This window comes from Acanthopagrus latus, chromosome 18 (assembly GCF_904848185.1).
Source record: "Acanthopagrus latus isolate v.2019 chromosome 18, fAcaLat1.1, whole genome shotgun sequence".
Taxonomy (NCBI): Eukaryota; Metazoa; Chordata; class Actinopteri; order Spariformes; family Sparidae; genus Acanthopagrus; species Acanthopagrus latus.
In genome coordinates this window covers 1,508,979-1,534,392 of record NC_051056.1, presented here as the reverse complement: position 1 = coordinate 1,534,392, position 25,414 = coordinate 1,508,979, and the positions used below count along the sequence as shown (strand labels likewise).

Below are 25,414 nucleotides of genomic sequence, written 5' to 3'. Positions count from 1 at the left end.
ACTGTTTAAGTGTTAATGAAGCTGCTGTCAGCGACATGGTTGTTTCAGCTAACGTCCTGTCTGTTGGTTGAAACCTCCTCCTCGCTACATCCCCCACTTGTAGTCTCCTCTCGCAGCCCTCTTTGTCTCTTTGTCTTTTCTTAAGTGATTTTTCTTCACTTGGCCGGTTTAGTGCTGGAATTACAAGTTCATCTGTTTCACCAGAAGGATCCTGCTCTAAGACAGGGTTAGGGGTGAACTGAAGATGAGAAGTGGGCAGGGATACCAGAAAATGTCTTGTCTCTTTTGTAACATGAGCTGCAGGAGGAATCATTGTGGATGGTGCTTGCTCTTGGTGTGTCCTGACTGAAAACAAGCAGCTGAGAAAGCAAAAATGATTATCAGCCAACCAGACCATATTATGTCGACTGAGTTTTTGTTGTTGCCCTCTGGTCGACACTATAATGTGCCCAAGAGCAAATCAAATCGATACGCAAAGTCTTTTACTCCATCTGCCATTAAACTCATGAACACAGACCCCACTAATTTTAGAATTATTTAACCTATTTGTTTATTTAATAGTTCATTTATTTTGTTATATATTTTTTTTTGTTTTTCATTTGATTTGATTGAATGACTTACAAATGTGCCTCTTAAATTGTTTTCTGAATGACAGAACAATCGTTGTAATGATTTTTATGTGTTTTTATGTTTGACGTCTGGAAAAGCTGCAACTGAATTGCCCATTTTGGATAAATACTGTGATCTTAAACTGAATCCGAATCTGAATCTAAATTTAGACTCAGACAGTTGGTCTGAGTCTGAAAACAACACAAGGATGAAAAATTAGATTTTATTTTTCCCTGACGTACACAAAACAATTATAAAGATGAATGAATGGCTACTGATGCATGACAGCTGATCTTAGAAAATAAGCAGAAAAATAAAAACTATGTATAAGCAAGAATAATAGAAATAGAATAAAAAATGATAAAATGATTGATGCTGAATGAAGCTGCTCTGCAGTCTGGTGGTTCAGCAGCTGATACTTCTGTATCTGTGGTCAGATGGCAGCAGTCATCGTTGTTAAGACAGTTTGATATTTGTTTAACTCTCAGGATCAGGTCTGTGGTTCAGATCAGAATAAATCAGCTGTAGTGTCCCTCATCGTGGTCGTGGTTGTTGTTGTTGTTATGTGGGCCTCCTCCACTCTGATGACTGACAGATGAACTGAAAGTCGGAGGAATAAAACATCGGATCAATAAGCCGGTGAAAGGATTCATCCCGGGTGTTATGGCTGCGTGTCAACACTCGGGTTCAGCGGACGCCGGTTGGCCACTTGACAAGCAGCAAAACAAATCAGCTCGTCCACTTAAGGCTCAGCATGTTGTGCATCTGTCAGCACCCCCTCCCCAGAGGAAGGGAGGAATCATCAGCAGCGGCGATCTGTGGGCAGCGAGGCCAAACGCCGCTCTGACCTGCATCAATCAAACAGCCGGGGGAGATGGGAAATTGTGGCACAGCGGCGGCGGGTGTGTCGGGGGAGCGGCCACTCAGCGGAGTGTTTCATATGGAATATGGAGTCTATTTGAAATGATAAGTGTAATACAGGAGGAAGCCACGCAGAGCTGCTGCACATAAAGTCTATCTGCGTCAGGCGTCACCGGGGACATGACTGCGCCTTCGACAAGGCCATCACGGCAAACAAAAAAGGTAAAGGTGAGCAGGGATCCCCCAAAGTGCATATTTCATCTCCGGTTGGTAAATATGTACAAAGCAGTGGCGTAGAAAAACAAATTCCCACTCAGAGCGCTAGAGGCCAGCGGTGGTGGGAACGGCAAATGAAAAATAGCGAGAGATAAATAAATGTAAACAGTTGTGAGGAGGAGGATGTAAACAGAGGCTTAGTGGATGTATACATGCTCCTCTGAAGCATGCAGGCCCCTGGAATTGTGGGAGCTGATGTGAGCGAGGTAATGAGCCTGCAGAGATGTTCCCCTAATCCAACACCCTCCCTCCAGACTCTCATCTGATATGAGCCGGCATCACAGAGAGGAGGAGGAGGAGGATTCAGCTTCAGCTTCATCTTTGAGTCTGTCAGGTAGAGACAAGAGACAGGTGAGACTCACCTGGAGATGAGCTGGTTCATGACACAGGACGAGGACGGAAAAAAGCTACGAGATGCACAACTCCACCATGTCTGTCACATTTATTCATCAGATTCACAGATACAATTGATAAACATCACATGGAGCACCAGCTGGGTTCAGGGAAACATTCAGAGCATCTTAAAGGGACAGTTCACCCAAAACAACAGACTCCAGTCATCCTCTCCTCCCTCCTAATCATATAAAGTCCTCCTCTCCTCCTCCTGATGATATAAAGTCCTCCTCTCCTCCTCCTGATGATATAAAGTTCTCCTCTCCTCCTCCTGATGATATAAAGTCCTCCTCTCTTCCTCCTGATGATATAAAGTTCTCCTCTCCTCCTCCTGATGATATAAAGTCCTCCTCTCCTCCTCCTGATGATATAAAGTCCTCCTCTCCTCCTCCTGATGATATAAAGTCCTCCTCTCCTCCTCCTGATGATATAAAGTTCTCCTCTCCTCCTCCTGATGATATAAAGTCCTCCTCTCCTCCTCCTGATGATATAAAGTCATCCTCTCTTCTTCCTGATGATATAAAGTTCTCCTCTCCTCCTCCTGATGATATAAAGTAAGGTGAAGTGTCGTAGTCCACAGAACATTTCTGGAGCTTCACAGTACAACAGAGTTGCAGCATTCTGCCAAACAACTGAAGTAGCTGGAGACTTGATTTAAAACAGAGAAACAACCAAAGAAACATCAGATGTCTCCATACAGCTCATCTGCTGTGATCACAGTCTGCAGAAGAGAACACAACACAACATAATCTGATGAGATGATATGTAGCACCCTTTAAAATCTGTTTTATTCTTTCCCAAATTCCCTTTTATTTTTTCCCATTTTTTCCATTTGAATTTTTGGGAACCCCATATGTTTTAGCTTTGACTCTTATTTTACTACCAAAAATACTGTTTTTTAAAATAATATATAATAAATAATTTTTATTACATTTTCTTACATAGATACAGACAACAAAGGCCACAAAAAACAAATCTCGGACTACTTGTTATCTGCTATACACAGTACCATACAGTTGTCTCCCTGTATTAAAAAGCAGTGAGAATATAACTGAGAGAATATGGTAACCAAGCACATGTACATACACAAATATAGACATTCACACATAGACATAAGGAAACACTCAGTCCTATTACAAGTGACAGCGATGCAGCAAATACAAATCTGCAAAGAAAAAAGAGTAATAAAGAAAATAAAATAACAATATCTGAGATATATTGAGAGAAAATGCTATGTTTTTTTCATTTACTCCCTCTCCCCCTTTAAAAAGAAAAAGAGCAAACAAAAAATTGATTATAAGTAGGGCTGTCAGGTGATTAAAAAAAAGTATCTAATTAATTACAGAATTTGTAATTAATTAATCTAATTAATCGCATTTTAGTCTCATATCTGCTAAAGATGCCCAAATAAAGAATTTGAATTCTAGGACATTACAAAATTGTATTGCATGACTAATCAATTGAATACACTAAGAAGAGAAGATTTGAAATCCACATTTTTTGGGGGAAATCATAGGGCTCCCGCTCTGACCTGGTCCACAACCTCAATTGCATATTGAGGGTGTCAGTCATGTATTTTCAAATGAATTAACTGCCAGACCTCTTTCAGTGACGTTAAGTGATTAAAAGCTTTTAACATCTGGTGGTGACATCTGTTTCAGCTCAGTTACAGTAGATGAGTTAAGAGTGTTAGTAGAAGTACCAACACATCGGTTGATGATGATCTTCAGCCTGGTTGTCAGTGATGGTAAAGTCGTATCAGAGTTATGTCACAGATGATATTGTCGGTGTTTCTCGTCTGTCTCTTGTCACTCTGACGTGCTGATGATGTCATCACGGTCCTGATATGACCCCTGACACCTCTGAGGTGTGTGTTTGAGTTGTTTTGGGTCCGACCGTGTGACAGAAGCCAGGCATCACCATGGCAACAGGTGCTGTGATTGATCAGGAGGGGTTTTGTTAATGGGTTTGGACAGCAAAGAACTGTTGGAAAGAAAGTGGTCGCAGCTTTTACATGTTTGACCTGCTTTTATTTTGAAAGAATGATCTGAATCCAAACACAACCATCAGTGCTGCAGATGGATGTAAAGTCAATGTACGAACATCAAAACAAACTGAATGACAGAATAAAAGTTGTAGTTGAGAGTTTTTTCATTAAGCTTCATCAGTCTTTTGTAGTTATTGTCGGCTCCAGCTTTTCAGTTTTGTGCAACATGATTTGTAGTTGGACATTTTGTACTGAGACACATTTCTTTGATATATGACCCCGAAACACTCGCCAAGTCTTGCACAATCCTCTGGAAACACTGATGTTGGGTATTTATTTACTTTCAGGCCAATAAGCCAATAAAGACACAAAAGAAAAATATCAATTAACACTAATTAAATGTGTTCCTGCATTGTGGCGACATCTTTGAAGATCTTTGGCAATAAAATGTAGAAAAACACATGTGAAGATTTTTTTTGTAATTGATTACTTTCAAAATAATTAACTGTGAAATTATAATCGACTGTAAAATATCTGAAAATGTTAACAAATGTCTCTCCAGAACCACAGCAAGTTCAGACTTTCTCTCTGTCTGTTCAAGCAGACTTCACAGCTGTTTGTTGATGACATCATGATTTGTTCGAAAACATGGTGGTTTGAGCGAAAGGACTGTTGTGACAATCGTGGACAGAGATTCATGGACTTCATGGACGTCAGTAGATGTTTTCATGGGCAATATTTCTTCATTCAGATTGAAGCTGTGGGTTTACATGCAAACAACAGCCACAATCTTTGTCAGTACTGTTACTGTCAGTACTACTCTATCAGTACTATTACTGTCAGTACTACTCTATCAGTACTATTACTGTCAGTACTACTCTATCAGTACTATTACTGTCAGTACTACTCTGTCAGTACTATTACTGTCAGTACTACTCTGTCAGTACTACTCTGTCAGTACTATTACTGTCAGTACTACTCTGTCAGTACTATTACTGTCAGTACTACTCTATCAGTACTATTACTGTCAGTACTACTCTATCAGTACTATTACTGTCAGTACTACTCTATCAGTACTATTACTGTCAGTACTACTCTGTCAGTACTATTACTGTCAGTACTACTCTGTCAGTACTATTACTGTCAGTACTACTCTATCAGTACTATTACTGTCAGTACTACTCTGTCAGTACTATTACTGTCAGTACTACTCTGTCAGTACTATTACTGTCAGTACTACTCTGTCAGTACTATTACTGTCAGTACTACTCTATCAGTACTATTACTGTCAGTACTACTCTATCAGTACTATTACTGTCAGTACTACTCTATCAGTACTATTACTGTCAGTACTACTCTGTCAGTACTATTACTGTCAGTACTACTCTGTCAGTACTATTACTGTCAGTACTACTCTATCAGTACTATTACTGTCAGTACTGCTCTATCATTACTATTACTGCTGGTACTACTCTGTCAGTACTATTACTGTCAGTACTACTCTATCAGTACTATTACTGTCAGTACTACTCTATCATTACTATTACTGTCAGTACTGCTCTATCATTGCTATTACTGTCAGTACTACTCTGTCAGTACTATTACTGCTGGTACTACTCTGTCAGTACTATTACTGTCAGTACTGCTCTATCAATACTATTACTGTCAGTACTACTCTGTCAGTACTATTACTGCTGGTACTACTCTGTCAGTACTACTTTGTCAGTACTATTACTGTCAGTACTATTACTGTCAGTACTACTCTGTCAGTACTATTACTGTCAGTACTATTACTGTCAGCACTACTCTGTCAGTACTATTATCGTCAGTACTATTACTGTCAGCACTACTCTGTCAGTACTATTATCGTCAGTACTATTACTGTCAGTACTATTACTGTCAGTATTACTCTGTCAATACTGCTCTGTCAGTACTATTACTTTGTCAGTACTACACTGTCAGTACTATTACTTTGTCAGTTGTACGCTGTCAGTACTATTAGTTTGTCAGTACTACACTGTCAGTACTATTACTTTGTCAGTCCTACCCTGTCAGTACTATTTCTTTGTCAGTTGTACGCTGGCAGTACTATTAGTTTGTCAGTACTACACTGTCAGTACTATTACTTTGTCAGTATTACTCTTTCAGTACTAATACTTTGTCAGAACTACATCCTTCTGCAGTGTGTCTTAGTGTCTCTCTGCTGTCTGTTGGTTTTTTTATTTTATTTCATATTCTCTTTTTACTGTCTTCTCATTTTATCCCTTGTAACTTCAGCTTGTTTAATTCTACTGTATATAGAAGTATATTTTATATATCAGGCAAGGTTTTTATTTGGCTCTTAAATCTTGTCTTAAAACCTGATAGTTTGAATATTATTAATCAGTCAGGACCTTTCTGTGCAGATGTTCGTTCTGCTGCGTCTGTAGCTAAGTGTCTCCTCACAGCTCGACCTGCCGCTCGCGCGTCGCCTCAGATGCTACAAATCTGCCATCAAGAAATTAGCTTAACACGCAGTTCGCCTCCTCCTTTCTTCTCTTCCCGTCTCTCCGTCTCCTCAGTCACTTAGTCACCTAATAACAGAGCGCTCCGATCAGCAGGACGCCAACCAACCGTTTGATCACATTCACAGTGAGCAGAGAGAGCAGAAAGCAAACAGAGAGAGAGCGATAAATGTTGATTAAATATCTAAAGAATCCCCCTCCTCTGAATTATCTTCCTCTCCTCGTCTTCTGATTTATAAAAAACATCAGACAGCAGGAGGAACAACGGCCGAGAGAGAAGAGAAAGAGAGAAAAATCAATACAAATTACGATGGAGAAAGTGGCACTGATGCCTGGAATTGCAGCATATGTTTACACTAAATCAGGCAATCTGTCTTCATATGGGCGGTGTAATGCGTGTGGGGGGTGGAGGGGGTGGAGGAAGTCGAGGGGGGGTCAGGGTTCGCGCTGCCAGCCGCTGCTCTCCAATTACTCGGGCTCTTTGCAGGGAGGCAGCCGGTATCGATTGGCTGGGAGGAGCCCGAGGCCCTGCAGGCAGCCAATGGGGCACCGGGGTCAAAGTGCAGCAAGATTTTAATAAGAGGAAATAATGGGCTTAATTTCTACAGGGGGAGGAGGGGGAGGGCTGACAGTCCAGATGTTCATTAAAAACCTCCGTCTTTGTTTCTTCGTCAGTGATGAACTGACATCATCTCCTCGTGTCACAGCGTTTTTGTCCACAAGGTTTGAACCGAATTCTGTGTCTTTGTGTTAATTAAAGTCCAATTTCAGTAAGACACCACCGACACAGCTCAGAGGCAGGAGATCCAAACTGAATCGGATGGGCTGCCTTTACTCCACCGACCAGAAAAGTAAAGATATGTCGTTAAAACATTACTATCACCCAAGTGAAGAGTACTCACATAAAAATCTCGAAGTCTCTAATATTAAATGTTGGTTTAGTGTCTGTACATCAGGTGATGTCATAACATTAATCATTAGAGCAACAGTGGCTCAGTTGCATTGTGGGTAATATAAGTTCCACTGTTGGACTAAATGAGCCATTTTTATTCCACACATTCTTTGTCGTATTCAAAGCCTGCTGCCGAAATTACCCACAATGCACCTGAGCCACTGGGCTTCTTATGGAGACTTTAGGTTCTTGTTGTCACGTGCAGCAGAACTTCTGGAGTGACCCTTTAAATCAGACCGCTAAACTATACACCTTCATGTCATAGTCGAGCAGAGTTTGAGACTGTCTACAGCCTGAAATCTCGGCTGGAGCTCACCCTCGTTTATTTTATATTTAGTGAATATTATGTGAACTTGTCAAAAAGATGGCAGGATAAAGTGGAGCTGTTGGGAAATATGTTCGTGAAAAAGACTTTGTCAGGACATGAAACCAACAATCTATTGATCTTCACTGATCCACATCTGATTGTCGAACGCTAAAAAAATGAAGTTTAAATTGAAAACGGGATCAAATGTTGACTCATGCCTCCTTGTGAGGAAGGCCTGAGCAGTGATAACAGATCAGAAACCTCCTCTGACGCAGATGAAGAGTTAACATCACATCTCTCTCTCTCACTCTGTCTCTCTGAGTGTAAATGGGTTTTTTATTCAATTGCAGTATTTCCCATAGTGCCTCTCACTTGTTAAGTGATATACATCCCAACTTATAAGTTGGGATGTATGTACGCGACGTCGGGAGAGAATCCGGTTTGGGACTCTCCGCTGATTGCTGCTCGTGTCATCCTGACACATTATCTCCATTCTTCTCCTGCCGCTCTGCATCCCCACAAAAAGTCTCTTTGGGATCCGACAATGAATCCCTCTTTGATTCACGGCGGGCGGAGGTAATAGATTCAGGCCACGCCGCTCTCTGCTTCCTCGACAAGAAATCCAACATGGCAGCCCCTGCGGCGAGGGCCACGTCCCTCACTGCTCTGTCACCCTTCAGATATCATCCCCACCCCAGTCGCAGTCTGAAAGCCCTCTTTCTCCTCTGCCGCCGCTTGAAACGGGCCCCGACAAATTTGATTTAGCAGCTCACGGTCGCCCATACCCGGGGAAAGAAAACAAATATTGTTATAATGGTAATAACATCTATTTGGAGCGCCGGCGACAAACGGCAGCGGGGCCCTTTGAAGGAGACCCCTCTGCGCTGCCATATAGCTGCCTTATTCTTATTCATGAAAGCTGCGGTTATGCATATTAGCACAAACTAGCTATTCTACTCACCGGCATTTGGTGTGTCAATCATCCTTACAGAATACAAGAGCCAACGGTGACAAAAGCGGAGTGGGCAAGATCGGCTGACAAATTGTCCCCAAAGTCAAATTTGACAGGCTTTTATGATTAATGGGCTTGATTATGGAGAAGTATCTCCCCCAACTCATTTCCGGGTGTTTTTGCGTATAGAGAGAAGGAGGAGGAGGAGGAGGAAAAGGGAGAGGAGGAGGAAGGCAGATTGTTTGTGGAGGAGAATGAGCAGAGGGGAAAAAGGAAAAGGGAGGGAAGGTTGGATTGAATTAGCGGTGGAGGAGCGGTGAAAAGGCAAAGCGAGGAGGACAGATGGAGTGTGAGGTCTCACATTTAATAAACAGCAGGAAGATAAGAGAGAGAGAGCAGCTGACACTGCTCTCTCTCTGTTAGAGCTCAGTGTTAATAAGAAACAACAGGCCGAAGCTGAAGATCAGTGAGAGGTCGACCTGAAACAAGCTGCTGGCTCAACGTCTCCTGACCCAGACAACGTTCACTCTTTAAAACAAGATCAATTAAAACATTTGAACCTTTTTATAAACGTGTATAAACTCCTGCACACTCTCTGCCTGACTCCAGGTTTTATTGATCTACTGAGTCACCTCCATCAGGTGTTTGATCAGGCAGTGAATTTTCTTATGAAGACCCTGCAAAGGGGGCATGGATACTTGTAGAATGAAACATTCTGAGAAAGGATGCATTAAGATCCTCAAAGACTGAGTTAAGCCAACCATTAATGTCAGTCCTCCTCTCCTCCTCCTGATGATAGAAAGTCCTCCTCTCCTCCTCCTGATGATAGAAAGTCCTCCTCTCCTCCTCCTGATGATATAAAGTCCTCCTCTCCTCCTCCTGATGATAGAAAGTCCTCCTCTCCTCCTCCTGATGATATAAAGTCCTCCTCTCCTCCTCCTGATGATAGAAAGTCCTCCTCTCCTCCTCCTGATGATAGAAAGTCCTCCTCTCCTCCTCCTGATGATATAAAGTCCTCCTCTCCTCCTCCTGATGATATAAAGTCCTCCTCTCCTCCTCCTGATGATATAAAGTTCTCCTCTCCTCCTCCTGATGATAGAAAGTCCTCCTCTCCTCCTCCTGATGATATAAAGTCCTCCTCTCCTCCTCCTGATGATAGAAAGTCCTCCTCTCCTCCTCCTGATGATATAAAGTTCTCCTCTCCTCCTCCTGATGATATAAAGTCCTCCTCTCCTCCTCCTGATGATATAAAGTCCTCCTCTCCTCCTCCTGATGATATAAAGTCCTCCTCTCCTCCTCCTGATGATATAAAGTCCTCCTCTCCTCCTCCTGATGATATAAAGTCCTCCTCTCCTCCTCCTGATGATATAAAGTCCTCCTCTCCTCCTCCTGATGATATAAAGTCCTCCTCTCTTCCTCCTGATGATATAAAGTCCTCCTCTCCTCCTCCTGATGATATAAAGTCAGGTGAAGTGTCGTAGTCCACAGAACATTTCTGGAGCTTCACAGTAAAACAGAGTTGCAGCATTCTGCTAAACAACTGAAGTAGCTGGAGACTTGATTTAAAACAGAGAAACAACCAAAGAAACATCAGATGTCTCCATACAGCTCATCTGCTGTGATCACAGTCTGCAGGAGAGAACACATCACAACCTGATCTGAGACCAGATTTACACCCTTTCTTAGGATGAAATCTTCATGTAGCTGCTGAGCAAACAGAGTTAACATCTTTGGGCCCAATTTTCAAGATTTGTATATGTTCGGATCAGAAGAAAATATTAAGTAATATTATTACATCATATCTTTACTTCTACATACTGAAGTTTGACTTATGGATTTTTTATCAATATATGAAAAAGGTATTTAACTTTAAAGCAAACTGAAGCGGTCACTCAGTGGATCAGCTTACTTCATGTCATGTCATCTGCATTATTATGTTTAAAAAACAATTTTCATTACAGAGCATATCAAACAGCAGATGACCTGATACCGATATCAATCTGTATATCAGTCAGGCTCTAGTTTTATGTGTCGTATTGATTAATTAATTGTATTAATCAAAGTTGTAAGATACATTAACACTAATTTTACTAAATATGTTAAATGTGTGATGATAAAGATGGTGATGTCTGTTGCTCTCTGTCTGATGTTTTAACAGTGACGTGTGTGAGTGTGTGTGTCTCTTGTCCTGACCGTCTCTCTCTCTCTCTCTCTCCCTGTCTGTCCTGCAGCCTTGAACGAGCCGACCATTGACTACGGCTTCCAAAGGCTACAGAAGGTCATTCCTCGCCACCCTGGAGACCCTGAGAGGTTACCTAAGGTCAGTGGAGATGAGTCATTAAGTCACTGCTGCATGCTCAGGTCAGGGGTCAGAGGTCAGGGGTCAGATTCAAGTCCAGGAAGTGAACCTCTCTGGCAGGTACGTCCCAGAATGCACCTGTCAGTCAGTGTGAGCTGCTGCTAATTGGCCAGTTTAATCAGGTCTCAGCACCGCATTAAAGGCTGAATTAAAGCTGAAGTGGCTGTTTGTCCCTCTGAGGCTGCCGTAGACCACCTGCACTGCACCAGTTCCTGTATTATTTCATGCACCTCAGCGCCGAGTTGCCTGATTGGATTTGTTGGTTCTGCTCGGTACACTCTTGGCAGCACCGGCGGCTCCTCGCTGCCAGCGGGCCGATTATTCCAGATCCTTCAAACAGGAAACAGCTGTTAATGTGAGCAAACTGCTGCCACTGCTGCATTTTGTTTCCCCTTGACTGGCGAGGAGAAGGTTTGGATGCTGGCTGAGTCTGAGTGAGGTCAGATGTGACGTTAAATATGACCTGAAGAGAGAGGACAGAGCAGCAGGAGGGAGATGATTGGTCCATCAGTGCTTTAGAAAACAGAATATAAACTGACATTTAACATTTTCATAAATAATTTTAATTTCCTCAGATGTTCATATATTCTCTATATCTTATCCATGTATTATCTATATAATATCTATATATTATCTGTCTATTATCTATAGGATATCTAGGTATTTTCTATATATTATCTACATAATACCTATATATTATCTATATAATACCCACGTATTATCTCTATATTATCTATATATTAGCTATATAATACCCACGTATCATCTATATATAATCTATATATTATCTACATAATACCTACGTATTATCTGTATATTATCTATATATTATCTATATAATACCTACGTATCATCTGCATATAATCTATGTATTATCTATATAACACCTATGTATTATCTATATATTACCTACGTATTATCTATATATTATCTATATAATACCTACGTATCATCTGTATATAATCTATATATTATCTATATAACACCTATGTATTATCTATATATTACCTGCGTATTATCTATATATTATCTATATAATACCTACATATTATCTGTATGTTATCTATATATTAGCTATATATTACCTATGTATTATCTTTATATTACCTACGTATTATCTGTATATAATCTATATATTATCCATATAATACCTACATATTATCTGTATGTTATCTATATATTAGCTATATAATACCTACGTATTATCTATATCTCATGAAAGTTGAAGTGAGTTTGAACCTTCAGGGTCTGATACAGTGCGAGCTGACGAGGAGCTGCTGGGAGGAAACAGAGGAGCTGTACTGGTTCCATGTTGGTTGTGATGATGATCTGTGTGTCTTCCTCTCGTTCAGACTCAGAATGATGGGAAATGTTCAGACTCATTAATAATTTGAAAAATTAATCAAGTATTAAAAACATCAGATGTGTTTTTAGAGCAGAATGTGAATTATTATGTTGTTTTCTGTCCCAGTCAGTGAATACATTCTGGTTGTATATCGATGGTTAAACACCACAGTTACGTGAATGCTGTGGTCTGTAGGAGTCTGTTTACTGACAGCTCAGGAGAACTAATGAATTAATTTCATGGATTATTTCACCATTTTTGATTATTTTGTTGATAAAATATCCAGTCTTCAGATTTCTTCTTTGTTGTCAAACCAACAGTCTGAAACCCAAACACTCTTCATGTCCTGTCATAATGACACAGAGAAGCAGTAAACCACACTGTTTTTGATGTTTAGCTTGAAAAAAATGACTGAAAAGATTTATAGATCAAAACAGTTGGTGAATGATTGTGTTTTGACTGATTGTTCATTGTTTGTAAATGGCAGGTGAGTCAGTGGTGAAAATGTATTTGTCAGGTTTACATCTGAATGTGAAGCCGGTTGTTTGGTATCTGTAGTGAACTGAGAGCGAAGCAGCTGTCTGAGAGGAAAGATCACATTTAAAACTCTGTGGAACAGCAGCAGCCTCACAGAGCAGTGAAGGTGAGTGTGTGTGATTTATAGTTTAGAAACAAGAAGCTGCTTTAAGATCAAAAAACGAGGAGGGAAGTCTGGATCCTGGTTTTAATATTTACCCACACAAAGACATTTGTATGCATGCACACGCATGCACGCACACACACACACACACACACACACACCTGCCCTGGTTAGTATGAAGAGATTATTTTGCCGGCTGCCGGCTGCAAGGCTAACTGAGGCAGATTCTTTGAGGCAGCGGGCGGCGGTGGCGGGCGGCGAGCGTCAGATGGGCTCTGACACTCGAAAGCAGCTGCCAAATTGAAACCATTTATCAAAATCTGACATCGGAGATCCAGTCACCAAAAAAGCAGTTTATTTGTAAATTGATACTAATAGTGAGCGTACATTGTCTGGCCCCTTTGATGGCCTGATTTACAGCCTCCACCTCCCTCCTCTCTGCCTGTTTAATATTTATTTATTCAAAAGAAAACTCAATAAGACCACAGGTTCTTTCCTCAAAGATGTTTTGGACAAGACAGAAAATCACAGTGCGGTTGGCCCGCGGCAGACAAGGCGACGGGACGGCGGCAGGGATCACGTGACCGAACAGCGACGGGTTAACTCTGCTTGTCACTTCTCTTTTGTTTTCACGTGGTGAGAACAGGAGGAGGGATGGAGAGAGATGTTTGGACGGCAAGGCTTTTGTTTTTGGACAGGCGGTACGACACAGAACAGATTGATTTGTTGCAGGTGTCAGGTGAAGGATTGTGGGTACTGCGAGGATGCAGAGTGTGTGTGACTGCTCGATGAAAAGAAAAATGGTGAATATGGAAACCAGGAGAGAACAAACACTGCTGATTTTATCTGAGGGATGGAAACTGCTCTGGAATTACATCAAAGAAAGGTCCAGACCATGGTTAGCCTAGCTTAGCACACAGACTGGAACAATGGTGTAGTGGGGATGTTATCACTGGGGGAACTCGCTAGCTGTTCTATTCACTATGAAATCAAACTGTGCCTTTTTTTTTTGCTAAGCTTCTCTCAAGTTTTACTTTCAAATAATCAACCATCTTCAGAACTTTTCAGTGCGCTATTTTTCTACTTCTTCTTCGTCTCATCATCATCATTATTATCATTAATTATTACTATTATTATTAATAATATTGTTTAAAGTCCCCGCGACCCTGCAGAGGATTAAGCGGCGTACATATAATGTGTACAGATAATGGATGGATGGATTGTTTAAAGTGAGCCTCTTATCGTTTAACAGAAAAATACATCATACAAACAGCAACTTTTGCAGCCTTGTCAGTGTGATGGCGAGTTATCACCTTTCTGTCATCACTAACATACTGTTAATAATCAAAGAAGCTCTGAGGCTTTACATTTGTTCTATAATACAAGATTTCATCATTGAGCTACAATCAGGCTACATTCAGGATTTTGTACAGTCAAACTAACCAAAAACTTCTTATTAATCATCATTATAAAGTTTCAGGGCATTCCTTGTAGCCATGGTAACTAACTGCCAGAGGGGTTGAAGAGATGCTGAATGAAGCCATTTACACAGATACACTCCAGACAAAGTCCAGACTATAGTTGTTATTTCACACAAGTAGCACACAACAGGAGACTCTCCGTGTCAGATGAGTTCTCGTGTTGACTAAACTCAAAAACTAATTGATAACGTAGCTAAATATGTTAAGCAGCTAAATTTTAGCGCCGCTCCGTGCTTAGATCCCGCCCTGTGTGGGTCACTACACTGTCATTGGTCAGGCGCGCACACGCTGTTACGATACCATTGGCTGTCGAGTGTGACAATCTGTCAATAAAATCAGCCAACACTTGTACATTTGTACACTTGTACCTACATTGATCTCATAAGTCGCTTCTGTGAAGTTTGAATGACTGAAATCATTCATGACTGAGAACTTTAATCCATGCAGACTCACACACACACACACACGCACACACACACACACACACACACACAATTAGCAGACAGCATTGCTTCTCTCCTCTATATAGACACTGCCCCTCATACAGGCTTCAAATCCTGAAATATATAAAAAAAAAAAAAACTGTTACTCACCATTGTTGTCCTATTGCTGTCATAGAAAACGTCACATTTCTAAACGCTGATTGCTTAGCACAATGACTGGCTCAATCAAAACAGATGTCTGATTTACATGTTGTATGTTGTCAGCTAATGAGCTAGTCTCTTATCCGTCTCCTCACCTGTAACCAGACGGACTCAGAGCAGCAGCTCGTCCTCTCTGACTCAGCTGCTGGATGGACGGAGGCCGAGGTGTCTGCTTGACGCCACTGTAAATTAAATTAGAGGGCTGAACCTGATTCAGGTGAAACCCCAGAGGTCATCAGTGACCAGTTGGCCTCGCAGCCTGTCCAAGGCAATTGGCTGAAATATGTGCCACTTGAAACTGAATTTTATTTATCAATATTTTAATTTGAATTGCTCCGAAATCACTGCAAGAAATAGCACCATTGTGTCTCTAGTTTGTGTAATTATCATGTTCACCATATATGAAGTGTACAAAGATGTAGCTTCGTCTCGCTCTTCGTACACCATCTTTCTTAAATGCCGAGGCAGCTGGTGACATAAAGAGGTCAGAGGTGTTTCTGTCTGTTACCACTAGTTGAAATGGGTACAGCGCCACCTAGCGTACCGGGGTATGACATGCTCCGGCCCAATAATCCGATTTTCTCACAGACATGTAGTATATTTGGATAATTGCAGTTGTCTGATTGAGTGGCATAGTTGAACTATAGCTGTAATCTGACTAAGCTGTACATGTAAACGCACTGAGCACCTACATTTTCACGCACATAATTTACCTTGACGCTGACTGGTTGCTGGCTGGTTGCTGGCTGGTTGCCACTCGCCACAAAATGGAGGAAGAAGTGGAGACGGGGTGACCATTAGGCTGTTAATTAATTAAGTGGATGTCTCTCGTGTGCATCTCGTGGATTTCCAACAGTCCAAGACTATCCAAACTATTTCCAAAACTGTCCAAGGGTTGTGATAGATTTCTAACCATCTTATCTTCATTTTAACCACTTTGTCTATTCAGAGCTCGGTAGACTTAGTAGGTGACCCTTAGACCATTTTGGAAATATTTGTATTTATCTCTCTATAAAAGCAAGGAATCTCTGTCTATCTGTCTGTCTGTGAGTCCATCTGTTTGTGTGTCTGTCTGTGTGTATGTGTGCCTGAAATACCTCTGCAGATCAGGATCAGACTTACCTGAGAGTTTCAACATGGCTGCTGCGTGGTTCAAAGGTGTGCAATGTCACATTTGTTTGGACTACAATGATACCGTTAATAAATGATTTCAGAAATGCTTTAAGAATTCCATTATCCATTATCAACTAGAGCCACCATAGTTACGTGTGCACCAGAGCCAATCACTGCAGAGCTCACTTCCATGACATACCTTAAGAAACAAGCAGATTTATACCTGCAGCAGTGCGAGTCCGGACTGAGTCTGTTCAGGTCTGAGGAGATCTGGATACGCAAGGGCAACAAACTGGAATTGGAATCTGTGGATGTTTGTGTGTAGCTAGCTGCCAGCCCACCCCCATGCCCCACCTCCTGACTCGATGGGCATGCCGGCACGTCCAAAACCGGACTTACATTTGCTAACATTGCTGTTGTTTTGACTCACAACACAACAAGGAGACTGCTGAATGTGGAGCAGGCAGTGCAGATCTTCATACTGCCTGCATTTGAATGTAAATAGTTATAGTTAACTTTGTAAATTTCAAAAACTCATGCACACATTTAGCAAACAACAATTTCTATTTGCATTATAAGTAATAAAATGGTTTGTTAAACATATTTGCTGTTTTCACGGTAAAAACTGTACAGTCACACATGTGAGGTTGTGCTGAAAATAACCAAACAAGGCAAGGAAAATAGTTTTAAGGTGAAATATAATGGTAAATCAAAATTAGTCAAAAACAGCCAATTATATTCCTGACGTCCCACCATTAAACACAGCCTCATTTGGCAATCCGTGAAAAAGCTGCTTAACCTCCCACTTTTCTGTAGGAATACATACTTCCTATGGGCAGTGTACTACTATAATATAATTTGGCAATGATTCAAATTTAACAGAACAAATTCAAATTTAACACTACAAATTCAAATTATATGATTCAAATTTACTGCAATTATTCAAGTTTAGCAATTCAAATTCAAATATTGATGATTCAAATTGAGTTTCTAGTGGCACATTTTCAGCCTATTTCAAGCTGACTGTTTGTCCGAACTGTAGACAGACAGACATTAAACTGTGCTGCCTTGAATATATGTCGCAATATTCCTTTAATTTATAAGATGAGGTTCATTAGAAACATTCAGAGCTTCACATTGTCCTCTTAAAGCAGTGGTGTCCAACCAAGCAAGAACACACCTGATTTGGATCAGGTGTGTTCTTGCTTGGTTGGAATGAAAACCTGCAGCCACATGGCCCTTTACTGGATCAGTTTGACACCACTGTCTTAAAGCTTTAGAGGTACTGATATTAAGATCTGAAAAGGTGAAGGTTAATGTGTTTCTGAGCTGTGAAACATTCAGATGTTCGGTCCTGCAGTGAAACACAAACCGACCTTCAGGCACAGCGCTGCCAAACAGAAGAACTGGACCCCGTTCTCTCTCTCTGCTGGTGTTAGTGAACCATGAGGAGGAGATTAAATGTGTTTGGCGTGTTGCGTGTGCACCTTTAGCTCTGATCATTGACCCCCATCCGGACTCAGGGGGGTGGGGGGTCTGTCCATTCGGGGATTATTAATTCCAGCCCACTTCATGAATGAGGAGATTTCCTGCTCTCATTGAGAATAATGAGCAACATTCAATTCATGAGCTGAATTTCAATCCATTTCCTCTGAATGGAATTAACCCCACACCATGTCCCACATCATTAGAATACCTCTCCGCCTGATAGTCGCTAATCTGGAGATCCGGCGCGGTGCAGCTCTGCTCCGCTTGGCTCTAGCTGCACAGCGCACAGCTCCATCCATATTTTATAGAGATCAGCGGGGCGGCGGCTGTATCTGTAGCTCTGCTCGGGGTGATTTATCATTGTTAAGGCCGCTGTCTGATGGCTTCTCCTCCAGGGTCACACTGATCCCTGTTCGCCCAGCACCTCCTCAACCACGGAGCCGGCCCCCCATAATTAAGCCCCAAGAAACCAATGGAAGAAAATAGAAAAAATGGAGAGGGAGGAGGGGAAAGAAGGAGGAATATTTGAAGAGATGGACGGAAGAAGGGCAAGGTCACGGGGGTGCAGCCTCAGCGTGGTGGAGGTTTCTCTGTTTTTAAGAATGCCGATGTAACAAAAAATATCAATTATTAACAGGTCATTTTATCCATTAAACAAGTCATATTTATTTGATATTACGCTTTTACAACCCCACTGATTTACTGTTTCACTCCCATTAAACAGCACAACGCCACGACTTCAGCCACAGAACTGTGTATTTAAAGAAAATGGTTCATATTTATAGTTTGTATTTTACGTCCATGTAGACAGGAGGAAGAAAAAGACAGGACACAATTACACAGTAACATTTTTTCTACATGTTGGTCTAACAGTTGTTTTTACACTGTTGAGTATGTGATTGTAGTCGAGACAAAACTCCTTTTTTTCTTTTTCATATTAGAAAGTCACATTTTAGGATATTTAGTTGAAAAATGATGTGTGATTGTTGCATAAAATACAGTTAAATACTAATTGAGATGTTGAAATGAATAGTATTAAAAAAATACTGCAACAACCATCTGACCATCCGACAAGACCAGATGTTAACCTGTAAAAAAACCCAAAACAAACCAAAATAAAAAACATTTCATGATTAGCAGTGAGTCCAGGAGCAGGTGGACTCCTCCTGCACCTCCTTCTGCTCCTCCTCCTCCTGTTCATCCTCAATGCTGAGTTGATTAGACCCAGTGAAGATGATCCTGTAAACTCCCTGTAGCTCAGTCTGTGCGTGTGTGTGTGTGTGTGTGTGTGTGTGTGTGTGTGTCACAGCAGTGTTGTGTGGTGGTTCTGTCTGGTTCTCATCTGATCGTATCTTTTGGTGTTTTTTGTTTTTAAAAAATCTCCTCCTCTCAGATTAGCGTGCTTATGCTCCAGTCAGGGCCGAGAGGTCATGGCCCCATCCATTCACTCAAGTTACTCAAGTCATGATAGATTTTATAAAGTGTACCAGCTCCGGCCCGGTACAGCCAGCTTGCCTCCCTGCAGTGGTCATGTGACCCGTGTGTTGTAGTGACGCCTCAACGAGCCTCCAGAGTCACATGTTTTATTACCTGTGATCCCTCCTGAGGCCACTGAGCCACCGTCTGATTGGTTCGACACTGACCACTGCTGCTGCTCAGTCAGTAGACACGATGTCAAAGCGTAAACTGATTCATGTGTGGAGCTATTTCAGCTCCACAAACAGCCACGACGCAGCTTGTGATGTTTGTGGAAAAACGGTAAGGAGTTGTGGCAACACAACAAATCTTGTGAAAAACCTCTGGTTAAACCACAACACAGAATACGCGGCATTTATAATGAGGCGGACAGAAGAGGAGAGCACAGCGTCAGGTGCTGCTTCTAGGGCAAGATAGACGTCTCTGACGGAGTCCATAGGTGCTGCAGGCCAGCCGGCAGGCCGGCAGGCACTATCAAGGTGCAGAGGAAGAACATGTGGAGCTTTAAGCGGCACTAAGCACTGTTGCTGTTGGAGTTGTTCAAATTAATAAATATGGTTATGAACAAAATAAATACATTCTTCAACAAATAGCTGCATGAGTTCATCTTGGATTAATAATATGTGTGTCATGGAGATAATCTCGCATAGGCAAAAAAAACCCTAGATTTATTCAGGTAACGTTTCCTAAAGAATTGATCATTTAAAGTGGATTACATAGACTAGACTAGTGTAATTAGATTATACAGAGCAATTGCGATAAAACAGCCATGGTGAACTTAGAAAAAACATATACTAGAAAAGATAGATAGATCAGTCTAATTTGCTTTAACTGTTAAATGAATATTTTAAAATAGTATTGACAAACTTGTGCAATTATTGTGGCATTTATTTATTTGATTAAATATTTCCACATTGTGGACAATAAATGAAACTAACTAACTTACTAACTAACTAGTTGAATCTAAATAAGATGAAGCGTTCAGTTCAGAGTGGCCCCATCATTTGTTTTGCTCTGTGATTTTAAGATAAATAAATAAATAAATTCCTCTGATGTCTTATATTCTTTGTGAAGCTATGATTTGAAATACACTACTTCTTTTAGATTTACCAGACACATTAGGTGTATTTGCAAAAATTATCAGTATTGTATCGGTATCGCCAATACCAGCCTGAACTTTAGTCATTATCGGATCGGAAAAGAAGTCTGTGGTATCGAACATCACTGCTCCTCAGCCACTGTCTGTCATGTTATGACTGCAGATTTTTCAGAAAGGATTTTCTTAATCAAGCTGAAAAAAATACAGATGCCATCCCTCGTTTAACATGTTTTTTAAAATAGCTAATTTGGGGGGCATTCAGTTGTTTTATTCAGATTTGTTTTACTTTGATGACTTCAAGGTTTTCTATCTATCTGACAGGAAGTCAGACATTGCTGAGGGCCGGACCAGCCTGCTGCTCTGATGCTCTTGATTTATGAATCCAAGTGAATTGTGATGTTGTAACTCCAACAGAAGTATGAAAATGAGCAGGTCAGAGCCAGATGGAGTTCAGACATGATGAATTTATTTAGCTTTGACAACGTTTAGCTGTTGTATTAAATGATGGTTAATGTAACGAAGCAGGAGAGAGAAATGTCTCAGAGTTGTTGGATTCAGGCCAGATTAAATGAATTCTCACTCTCAGGAATGTGTTTTAATTTCCTGTGAGCATGGAAGTCACAGGAAGTCATCACATTATTCTTCTGTGGATGAAATTTGTATCTGCTTTGTGACCACTTTCCAACAAGACCAATTAGTCAGATCGTCAGATTAGATGAACTGTCCCATGTCTGTTAGCTTAAATCAAAGGACCAGTCCACCGTTTTTCTTCACACCTTTGTTCTCTGAGCGCTGAACCTTCTTCACACCTCCGCAGATGAACCAGACATACTCAACACCAGCCCATCATCATCCAATCAGCTGCCTCCATCTCTGAGCTGTCCAGTTATCCACCCTGACCCCCCCCCTCCTCCCCCATCCCTCCCTCCCTCCTCCCCCTGGATGCATCCATCTCCTCACAGCTGATGGGAAACACCCAGAGACCTCCTCTCCTCTTCATCTCCCATCCTCTCTCCTCCATCTTCTTCTCCCATATTACCCCTCCTCCCCCTCCTCCCCCCTCTCGGAGGTGTGGGTCAGTGATAAGAGATGATGATGATAACCGGGAGCCAGTGCATTACCGTATCGATCGGGGCAGGCCTTTCAGCGCCGTTAAAGCACCCAGCGCTCTGATAGCCAGCACTTGCGCTGACAGGAATTCAATGGCGCTGTCTCTGTGAGTGTGTGTGTGTGTGTGTGTGTGTGTGTGTGTGTGTGAGAGAGAGAGAGAGAGAGAGCGCGTGTGTGTGTGCAGGGCGTGGCTGAGCAGCTGATGTGTGTGTAATGGTGTGAATGGGGACGTATAGCGTAGGAGTGTTGAGGCAATTAGTCGCTCTGACAGATAACAACACATCCAGCAGCCGAGGCCTGAAACTGAAACTGATCTGGGGCATAAAAACAAAAACCAACAGCGCAGGAGAGAAGCACTGACAACTCAGACAAACCTGCTTCGTTACTCTTTTAAAGGAACAGTTCAACCAAAAATGATTGGATGGAAAGTCAGGTGAAGTGTCGTAGTCCACAGAACATTTCTGGAGCTTCACAGTAAAACAGAGTTGCAGCATTCTTGCTAAACAACTGAAGTAGCTGGAGTAGCAGGAGACTTGATTTAAAACGGAGAAATTTCATTAAAGTTTGCTGAGTTAGCTGTTAGAACTTCCTGTTTGCAGTGAACCTGTGGATGCACAGACAACTGTCAGTTGTCGAACAGTTATTGATTGATTTCTAACTTCAGTAACTGGACGACGCAGCTGCGTCTCTTCTTCTGTGCAGATTGTGTGTAGTTTAATCGGTACAGAGCATCTGATTCACAGATCAGAGAGGGGCGGCCAAGAACAAGAACACAAACACACACACACACACACACACACACACACACACACACACACACACACACACACACACACACACACACACACACACACACACACACACACACACACACGCACACGCTGAGCAGCAGCAGCTCTCCAGCAGCGAGGCCTCAGAGGTGTCATTAACTTGAGAAGGCTGTTGTGTCTGTCAAGACCTAATGAAAATAGAAGGACACACACACACACACACACACAAACAAACACACACATTGAGAGACAATACAAACACACGCACACACACACACACGCACACACACACAGAGCTAAAATCTTTTGTGTGAGAGACTTTAGAGGCCATGAACTATATTTTTCAGGTGTGTGTTTCTGCATGTAAAGTCTGTGTCTATTGGCTTGTGTATTTCTGTGTGTGTGTGTATGTGTGTTTGTGTGTGTGTGTCTGTGTGTGTGACGGGCAGCTGCTGCCTCGTGGCGTCTCGCTGCTGCAGCCGAGCAAAGGAGACATTAACTAACTTCTGGTTTCTAATGGAGATTAATGAAGCCAGAGGAGGAACACACACACACACACACACACACACACACACACACACACACACACACACACACACACACACACACACACACAGAGATATACACAACCTACGATACACACACTGGCAGAGACATGTCCTTTCACCTGTGTGAGGCTGAATGTGGGTTTTATTTAAAAAAGAAAAAAGGGACGAACTTAAATAAATGAAAGAAAATAAAGTAAATAAAGGAAGAGAAGAAACAAAGAAGTGATAAAGAAATAAGGAAAGGGAGTAAGGAGGAACTAAAGAGAAAGATGGAATGAAGCAAAGGAAGGAAAAGGAAAAGAGAGAGAAACAGGGAACAATGGAGGAAAGAAACATAATGATGCAAACATCACACATAAACATACAGTATGTAACACACATACACAGCTGCAGCAGTTGGCAGCAGTAGGCTGACAGATTGTCCTACAATAGAGAGAGATGCTGCAGGGAGGTTTGATTGACAGGAGGCCATTCATTCACTCAGCATACACCCTCACTCACACACACACACACACACACACACACACACAGACACACACACAAATCCAGATGATGTCACACAGGCATGTTTCCCTCCTCTGATGATGCTTTTCACAGTTTCACTCTGCTTCCAGTCTTTGTGCTATGAGATGAAGGTGGTATAAATAAACGTTTATTTCTGTAGTTCAGGGTCCTTCGGGGAACTATAAACATGGCTGCCAAACTAAGTAGTTTGATGCAGTTAAAACCTGTTAAAGTGAAACTCTCACCAAAATGCAACCTAGGCTTTTTTTTGTGAATGTATGAGTCAAACCGTTGTGTAAAAGCATAATTATGACGAAAGAGGCGCTTTTAACATTGACCATGTTTTCATTTTCAGCTGAAACTCATTTTCAATGGTAGTGCATGGGGCATTTTAACGCTAGCATCAAAATCGCTATTTTTAAAACACTGAGAAGGCTCGACACAACATGAAACATTGCTCGTAGTACCAACAGGGTCTCTACACATGAACACAAGCATTGACAACATCAGAGCTGCCAAGCGTCACGCTTTGAGTGTGACAGTCACGCAATTCTCACACCACACTTGACATTTCTCACGCTTATATTTCCCCATTCAGTACTCTATTTTTTTCATGTTAATAAACTTTAGTCCTCGCGGCTTGCCGTAGTTCGAGTAACTCTGATTGACTGACCGAGATAACCAATCCCAGACAAATCCATCGGTCCTTTGTGCCGAAATCTAACCAGCCATGGAAGACATCATGCAATATAAACCGGTAGGTAACTACCCAAATTTTGTTCACTACTGATTTGCTGTTTCTCCTTGCGTGTGTGTCAGAGTTACAGACTTGTAAATATCAAGCTAAAGCAGTGTTTCTCAAAATTCTAAATTTCAAGGTCTATCCTTAACTCTGACAGTGTACAAATGGAATGGGTCCATTTGGTTCCATTTGTACACTGTCAGAGTTACAGACCTTGTAAGGGTCACTTTAGACCCCCCTAAAGGAACTCACAGAGTCCCTGGAATCCACTTTGAGAACCACTGTAAAACAGTATTCAATCAAACAGCAACGTGTAGCTATCTTTTGAAAGAGGCTAGGTAAGAGGAAGAGATCTGCTGTCATGCTGGGCATTCTTGTTACAATTTTCATTTCGAATTTCTGGTTAATTAAGACTAGCATTAAGAGGCCACAGTGCAGGGAGGTTAGGGGTTAGGGTTAGGCCACTGGCATGGAGGTGAGGACAGCAGTCTTAAGGTATAAATCAATGTTAAAACAGGCCAAATCGATGTTAAAAAAAAAAAGGCCACACATCTTGGCACTTAAGTCTCACTCTTGACATTTTCTGAAACTTGGCAGCCCTGCAACATTGTTTGTGTACACAGAATTTACAAAAAAATGAGTTTTTGAACAACTCACGAGCTTCTTCCTCTAGCTGTGGTCATGGCAGCCCAGACATACTGGGGGATCGACACGTCTGGGTAGAGTGTATGTGGTTCAGTTCAATTATGTGTAGAGACCCTGGTGATACTACGCGCAAAATTTCATGTTGTGTCGAGCCTTCTTAGTGTTTTAAAAATAGCAATTTTGATGCTTATGTAAAAGTGCCCTTGCACCCCACTGAAAATTTGTTTGAGCCGAAAACGAAAATACAGTAAATCTTAAAAGTGCCTCTTTCATCGTAATTATGCTTTTACACAAAGGTTTGACTCATATACATTCACAAAAAGCCTAGGTTGCACTTTGGTGAGAGTTTCACTTTAACTGTAAAAGTTAGTTTTCTCACTTGCTTATAAAATGTAACTGTCTGAATTCAAATGTCTGGACTCTTGTGGTTCTGCTAGCACCAAGGTTCAAAACCCAAAATCCCCCAAATCCACAAGGAGCATGAAGTGACTGTGAACAGACGTTCAGGGAGTCGAACTAGACTTCATCCACAAAATTACACTAAATTCATGGAAATATTGATGTGAGGTTGGAAAAGAACCAGAAGAAGAGATTTACAGGCTGTAAACT

At 41.5% G+C, this 25,414-nt stretch overlaps 1 protein-coding gene across 3 annotated transcripts in view; it reads left to right on the top strand.

The window, feature by feature from the left end:
* Positions 1-25,414, top strand: part of LOC119007873 (transcription factor COE3-like) — a 171,386-nt gene that overhangs the window by 120,111 nt on the left and 25,861 nt on the right. For all 3 annotated transcript variants that reach the window (XM_037077812.1, XM_037077813.1, XM_037077814.1), the window contains exon 11: positions 11,073-11,161. In XM_037077812.1, the coding sequence (XP_036933707.1) occupies positions 11,073-11,161 (89 nt within the window). The remainder of the gene's footprint in view (positions 1-11,072; positions 11,162-25,414) is intronic.